The following is a 7055-nucleotide window of genomic DNA, read 5'->3' on the forward strand; positions in this document are numbered from 1 at the left end:
AGCAGAAGCTTCGGAGCTTTTTCTTACAGTGAATGACTTTTATGGCATTGTTCTTCTCAAAAGATGACAGATCTAGTAGAGTGTTCATGAAAGAACAGGGTATTTCTAAAATAAATAATCAGTGTCCTCTAACAAAATTTATCAGAAGTTCAGTTTGCAATAGCAGCCTACCAAGAAACAGCAAAATGCTCTCGGCCATATGAGATTTCTTAATTTTGTAACCTAAATTCTTAAGGGATAACAATGTAATTCCTAGAAGTAACAGAACCAACTCTGATCACCCTTTCTCTCAAGACCAAAAAGACAGAACCACAAGTATTCAGATTATGGCAAATCTACTCCAGCGTACTCTAGCAAATCTGCTATGTATTCCATACCACAAGAACTAGAGGATATAATTATGAGAAATGGAACCAAAAGGAATGCCTCCTTCTCACACACCCAAAGCACCACTCTCAGCAGAAGCTCTTAAAAATATATTCTATACTGTTTCATTTGGAAAGCAAGAAATAACATTTTCAGAAAGCAATCAAAAGGACAGAGACAGCACACCTTCCTTCTTCATCCCATTCTCACTGCGCTTTGAAAAAAGATAGGAGGAGGAAAAAAAGAAAAAATAAATGGTTGCAATTAAATGTCAGTTCTATTGTCAGTTCTACAAATCTGGTAAGAGGCATCACTCAACCATTCTTCTCATACATGGGATTTTTTTAAAGATACTAGGATTAAATATGATAAAAAACATAGGTTTTTTAAAAGCAATATTAATATTTTACTCAGTGTTGAGAAATGGAGGCATTAAGGCAGTAAAATACTCCCTCAATTACATCGATAAGATTTAATATTTTTAATGTGCAAGTCTAGGACAGAAATCATTAATTTACAGTTCACTAAAATTCGAAGGATGGGAGCTTCTGAATTGTATATACTCTCAGCAGTAAATGCTCAGTTGCTGAAATACAAAAATCAGTATGCTTAAGTGACTTATGCTTCATTTTTAAGGCAAAAAGTTAACAGCACAACTGCATACAGTTGCAAAAAGATTTACAGATACGATTAGATAAACAGTGCACTTCTACCATGGAAATTTTAATGACATACTTAATATAGCAGAGTTTTATTTGCAAAGTTACCATTAAAAATTTAAAAATCTAGCTAGGATGAGTAGCACTGACATTTTTACCTGGGTGTCCACACTCATGGATCTTTGTCCCTAAACCTCTATCCCTGTAAGCCATCCTCTCTCCCTGCTCATTTCCAGTCTTATTACACAGATGCAGGTGTGCCTGAGCAGCCCCAGAGTCCACAGGGGAAAAAGCTGGAATGTTAAAAATGTATGCAAAAGGTCCCAGCAAGAAAAAAAGAAAAAACAGATCCTGAGAAATAAAATTACTGGGGGGAAAAAAAACAAAAACAAACCTATCTGCAGGTATCAGGAGCTTTACTCAGTCATCCTTGTCTTTTGCTCCGTGTTTCAGGATGCGCGTGAATTCAATGTAGTTGAAATTCCCCTTTTTGTCGATGGGTGCCTCTCTGTACAGCTCATCTACCTCTTCATCTGTGAACCTGTCTCCCATTGTTGTCAGCAGCTCTCGCAGGTAGTCTTCTTGGATGAACCCTGCAATGACATGTACAAAAGGGAAGCTGTTTCCCAGACAGCCATACCAACAGACATGCAATTAACTACTACAGCATGTCCTATATGCATTTGCACCAAGAGCCCAAAATATTTTATTAATTGAATTCTAAAGAAATTCCTTGAATGCAAAGGGGAAGAGAGGGAAGTTTGATGCATTTCATACATATTTTTGAAAAGAGGGCCTGATCTACTGTGATCTAATAATACCTATTTCCATCTACTGATCTTCAACAGCTCAAAGTGGAAAAACAAGTTGCTGTCACTGCTAGTCTTCATTACAGAAGTTGTTCTCTTAATTGAATTACATTTTTCTTGACTTAATTACATATATTTTCATGTCCTTTATAAACTAGTTTCCTCTAGGGACTAAATAACCACTGGTTGGCTCTTCACTGCTGCACAATGCTGTTGCTGGAGGCAGTTTACGTGGCTGCAGTGAACTGCTGGCAAGCATCCAGGGAGAGAGCTTATAATAGAAAAGACTTCCAGGCAGGACTGAGCAAGTTAACTCAGGAGAGAGGAAGAATGTTTACTGTGGAGAGGCAGAGGTGGAGAAGCTAGTCAAAAAAAGGCAGGATATATTATTTATTTTATGCTAAAATTTTAACAGAATATTTTGGAGGAAATTAACAAAAGATATAAAAATGAGTGGTTGCTAAATATGTTCTGTTAATTCCATTTCAGTAGATAGGCAGAACCACCAGTTGCTAAATAATTCCAGGAAAGTTTAGAGATTAAGAAAGGAATGCACATAACAAATGGTAAACATAAGAATGCAGAAACTGCTTAATGTTGAAATAAGACCTGTCATGCCTTTAAAGGCACAATAGTTGCTTCATTTGAGAAGGAAATTAGTTATTGAACTTTAGTTGGAGAAATATCAATAACAAAACAGAGGAGGTAGAAGTATGTTAAAAAAAAAAAAAAAGATATGTAAACTGCAGAACAGCTGGAAATCATAAGTAGACACCCACATCAACTGATGGAGATTCAACTAGAATGTGATTTAAAAAAAAATTCAGCTTTGGAAAGAGTTGAATAACTTAAGCAAACAGTTAATTAGAGAGACAAAACCAAACAGGTAATCAGGGGACCAAAAGGCAGTCAATGAGCATGAAAAATTATTGTTGGTGTATGCTGTGGGGAAGGGGAAAAAAACATGTTAAAACATATGCTAATTAAAACGGCATCATATGCCAGTGTAAAGAAGCCCTTGATTACAGACTCCAAATGAAGAATGCTAACAGCAACGTTCTGCTTGAAAAACAGGGAGAATGTCCAGTTAGCCAGGCCCATCTTAATCCTGTCAAATTTTGGAATTGTCTCATTGCTGATGTGTGTAAAGGAGGGGAAAAACCAGCTAAACAGATTAGGCTCTCTATTCCTGCAGTCCTACAGAGAGTGATGAGAGATGACATAAGGAATAGTATTCAAAGAATGCAAGGTCTTTGGTGCTGCAAGTTTAGCCTCAAGCACTGAATGGCTTCAGTCTGAACACCTAGGTGTTTAAACACTGAGCTAAATTGCCAGACTAGGAATACACTAAAAGTTTCAGCAGCACAGAATTGTAAAGCAAACTGCATTCCCACTCTCCCTCATGCACAGCGTCACTGTAGATGGGGAACAACAAATTAGTGAAACAAAATTTAAGGTTCAGCCTTTGTCAGACAGCACAAAAGAGATGACAATGCAGGATCAAAGAGCAGACAAAAGATATACCACATGCAGACAGATATAACTTTTATACTAATTTCATAGTACTACATATGTCAGTAATGCTGAAGCAATATACCCAACTAGATTAGCAACATAGGAAATGTAAAAACCAAGAAGCACAACTACCTTATCCTCATCAAGAACATCTGATTTGTATTATTCTCTTTCAAAAGAACTACACCGATGTAGAGTTAGAAAATCAGACCCATAACACACATGCATGTGGAGATTATTAAGTGGGAAGAAAAAAAAAAAAATATTTGACATAGCTGGAAATGCTTTTGTTCTTTTTTAAAAGGAACAAACTGATCAGAAGCCAAATCTGAGAATAAAATTAACAAAAGGCAAAGATAACATGGGTTCTACAAATACATTACACAGTATTTTGTGTATTACATTACACTGCATTTTGACTATTATGAATTAAAAATCAATAAAACTGCATAACTATCTAACATGTTTCCTAGTTAAAATCTGAGGATGGCATAAGACACAAAAGAAACTGTGGAACCATTACCCTCAAATCATCCTAGGACTAGACTAAAACATTTACCACACAGAGTTGAAAGATAATAAAATCAATCTTATCAGTACATGGGGGCCTGAACTAGTAACTTATTATTTACATAGATGTAGACGGCTACTGTTCAAAGGAACTGGTAGCACAATCATTTTCTTTATATCCTAATTCACAGGCTCTTGTTTTGAAGGATACAAAAAAAGCCTGTAGCATAGTGAGTCAGACTACCTGTGGGGAGAAAATAATTAACCTAATAACAAAACTTCCTTCTCTAGGAGATGGTAAAGAGATTTCCCTTGAGAGGGAGGAAGTCAATTAACATTTGAAAAGACCTTACCAACAGAAAGCCTGTTTACATACAACTCAGCAGAAAAAGGTAAAAGGTGCTAAAAATACACAGATGAAAAATACTCGTTTGAAATGGAATAATATCCTTTGAAAGGTTCAGAGCACATATCCACAGGTTAGATTGAAATATTGCTGTGGACAGTTGTGAAGAAAGTTATAGGTGCCATGACATCTCCAGTACAGAGGCTACATAATTTCAGCACATACTATTAAGACATGTTCACAACATGTTCAAACGCTGATCTTCTGTAATTCCTCAGAATCACCCTAAGGAGTCATCCCTGGTTGTTACATGCTTCTCTGGAATCTTAGCCTACATGAATAAATAAATAAATGCATGAACTCTAACCTCAAGATTACAGGTGCAACCTTGAAAGTCTGATATAGTAAAACTGCACTCTGCATCTTCCTCCTTCCCCGCACCTTGCTATGCAAGTCATTCCAATCTGTCATTTCTGCCTTCTAGACCCCACCCTGTTTTTATCTTTAGATCATGGAGGCTACAGCCCTTCCTCAGCCTGAAAGCAAACTGAGCTGTGGGTGAGAGCATGACACATGGCATTTGTCAGAGACATAACATACACTAGGCAAGATAAGAGTTCAATAGAGTTTACATAGTCTGGGCAGCCTGTCCTGAAATATTAAATACATCAAAGAATTCAGATGAATCTCATTTCACACTTGTCACCTTTTCAATGCCATAGAAAATCACATATTACCATTTTGAATTCCTCATCTTCTCAGAGCAAATTCATCTTATTTTGCAAGTTGAGTAACATACATAGTTAAAACACTCTTCTTCAAAGCCAGAAGAGCATTACTACTTGTCCTCATACTCACACAGAACAGCCATAGTTTTTACTCTCAGAAATAAAATCTCATTACTTGGCAGAATATGCCATCTAGAAGGATTACTATGTCATACTTCATTTATAAAGGTGCAAAAATCAGCATAGTATTTAGAAACCCAAATAAACAACATAGAAATACACCCCTCTGCCCTTGCCAAGTGGCTGAGTTTCATTCACATACCTGTTGCTTCTTCATCAAAGCAAGCAAAAGCATTCCTGATTACGTCTTCTGGATCAGTGCCATTTAACTTCTCACCAAACATCGTGAGGAACATTGTGAAGTTTATGGGGCCTGGAGCCTCATTCATCATGGCATCTAGGTATTCATCCGTTGGATTCTTTCCTACAGTAAACATATACATAGCTTAAAAAAACCTCAAGAAAAGATCAGCTATGTGAGCAAAACTGTTAATTTATACAGGTGACATTTTTCAGAAAACATCATCACTTCTATTCACAGCTGAGAGTCATGATAACAGACCCCAGAGCCCAGTGCAGCAGCCTAGCAAATGTTTTATGATTCTATTTATACATGAGAGATTTATTAGTTAGATAGACAAGTGGTAGAACTCCCCTCCCCTCTCTCAAGACGTTACCAAGGGAGGCGAGCATATCGTGCAAGTCCTCTTTGTCAATGAAGCCATCCCTGTTCTGGTCAATCATGTTGAAGGCCTCCTTGAACTCTTGGATCTGTGACTGATCAAACATTGCAAATACATTGGAAGTGGCACGCTGAGGGCGCTTCTTGGTGGTCTTTGTCTTTGCCTTTTTGCTAGACATGTTGATTTTTGGACACTAGGGAGAGAAGTAAATACAGTAAATACAGTAAAATCAGATTTAGGACTTAAAAAACCCCTGTAGTAACGTTTGATATTGAAATTCACAGACAGAAAACACCTCTAACACACTTCCATTTCCTCTCATCAGAACACATTTCCCTTATCAAGAAGGGAAGAAAAGTAGGAAATATGAACAAATGAAAGACAGACTCCTAACTAAAAAAAAAAGTCACTAAAAGAAGATGTAAGTTAAACTTGAATTTCAGTCTTCAAAGGGACAGCTTTTGTCTGGGACCCCTTCTTGATGCATGCATCTGCAAGAAGTGAACTCAGACTGGTCTCAAGTTTAAAAGAGCAAAGCAAGGTTTTGAGAGCTGTCATTAAGCCTGTGAAAGAACTCTGTACGGATATAGATATACAGCAAGTGTGTGCAATATTAGATAGTAGGGGAAGGAAACACAACTGAACAGGACACCTGAACAGGATACCTGACAGCAGTAAGTAGTTGCTATTTTGTATAGTGATAGGTCTCAGTCCTTGCCTTGCCTTCCATTATTTAAAACACCCCGAAATTAAGAAAACTGCAAACTATATTTCTGTTCAAACCTATAAGTGTTGCCTTTTATCCATTTAATTTTACTTGAAATATACTACAGGTCTGGCATGCCTGAAAGCTCTTTTAAGCAAAAGGGGAAAGCAATCAACTCCTACTGCTTTTGCTCGTCTACCCAGGAAAGGTCTCTTCACCTGTAACACTCAGGATAACCGAGAGGGGGTCTGACCAATGCAGAGAAATGGTCCGTTCCATCACTCCTACTGTCAATTTACCTGTCGCTAAGCCTGCTGAGGTTTCCACTGTATGGTGCTGCAGTGCAATGAACCGAAGGAGACTGCATTTGTCCTTTAGGTTTGGTGGGAGGGGTGGATAAGGGAAACCCACACGCAGCTCCTTTCTGCTTGAACTACAAAAGGCCGGGAGCAGAAAACAGCAGCCTGGCAGCCAGCCCCTGCCCAGCCTTGGACGTGCGGGGAGAACCAAGCTCAGAGAAAACGCTCCAGCGAGCACAGCACTGAGGAAACTCTGTTGTTTTTTTGTTTTTTTTTTTGTTTTGTTTTTTTTTTTTTTTGCCCCGGGGGAGAGCTGATCGCTCTTCCAAAGCAGCATCCCGCTTCAAGGACACCCAGAATCGAAACGCTCTTGC

At 38.0% G+C, this 7055-nt stretch overlaps 1 protein-coding gene across 2 annotated transcripts; it reads right to left on the reverse strand.

Moving 5' to 3' along the window:
- Positions 1 to 1151: 1151 nt before the first annotated feature.
- LOC104468486 (myosin regulatory light chain 2, smooth muscle minor isoform-like) lies at positions 1152 to 5865 on the reverse strand. Of its 2 annotated transcripts, XM_010082630.1 has the most exons (3): positions 5671 to 5865; positions 5256 to 5417; positions 1152 to 1618 (listed from the first exon to the last, which is right to left on the reverse strand). In XM_010082630.1, the coding sequence occupies exons 1-3, from the start codon at positions 5852 to 5854 to the stop codon at positions 1446 to 1448; spliced, it is 519 nt and encodes a 172-aa protein (XP_010080932.1). In that variant the 5' UTR covers positions 5855 to 5865; the 3' UTR covers positions 1152 to 1445. The 2 variants fall into 2 exon arrangements, with proteins under 2 accessions (XP_010080932.1, XP_010080933.1); XM_010082631.1 differs by lacking the exon at positions 5256 to 5417 and having other exon boundaries at positions 1446 to 1618; positions 5671 to 5854.
- Between the last annotated feature and the right edge of the window lie 1190 nt (positions 5866 to 7055).

This window comes from Pterocles gutturalis, unplaced genomic scaffold, assembly GCF_000699245.1.
Source record: "Pterocles gutturalis isolate BGI_N339 unplaced genomic scaffold, ASM69924v1 scaffold47854, whole genome shotgun sequence".
NCBI lineage: Eukaryota > Metazoa > Chordata > Aves > Pterocliformes > Pteroclidae > Pterocles > Pterocles gutturalis.

Excerpts from the sequence above, each read along its gene's own strand:
- LOC104468486 (XM_010082630.1), bottom strand. The coding sequence starts at position 5,854 with ATGTCTAGCAAAAAGGCAAAGACAAAGACCACCAAGAAGCGCCCTCAG. Across the intron at positions 5,418-5,670 it reads CGATATGCTCGCCTCCCTTG|GAAAGAATCCAACGGATGAA; the intron begins GTAACGTCTTGA and ends TGTTTACTGTAG. Across the intron at positions 1,619-5,255 it reads CTTTGATGAAGAAGCAACAG|GGTTCATCCAAGAAGACTAC; the intron begins GTATGTGAATGA and ends ATGTCATTGCAG.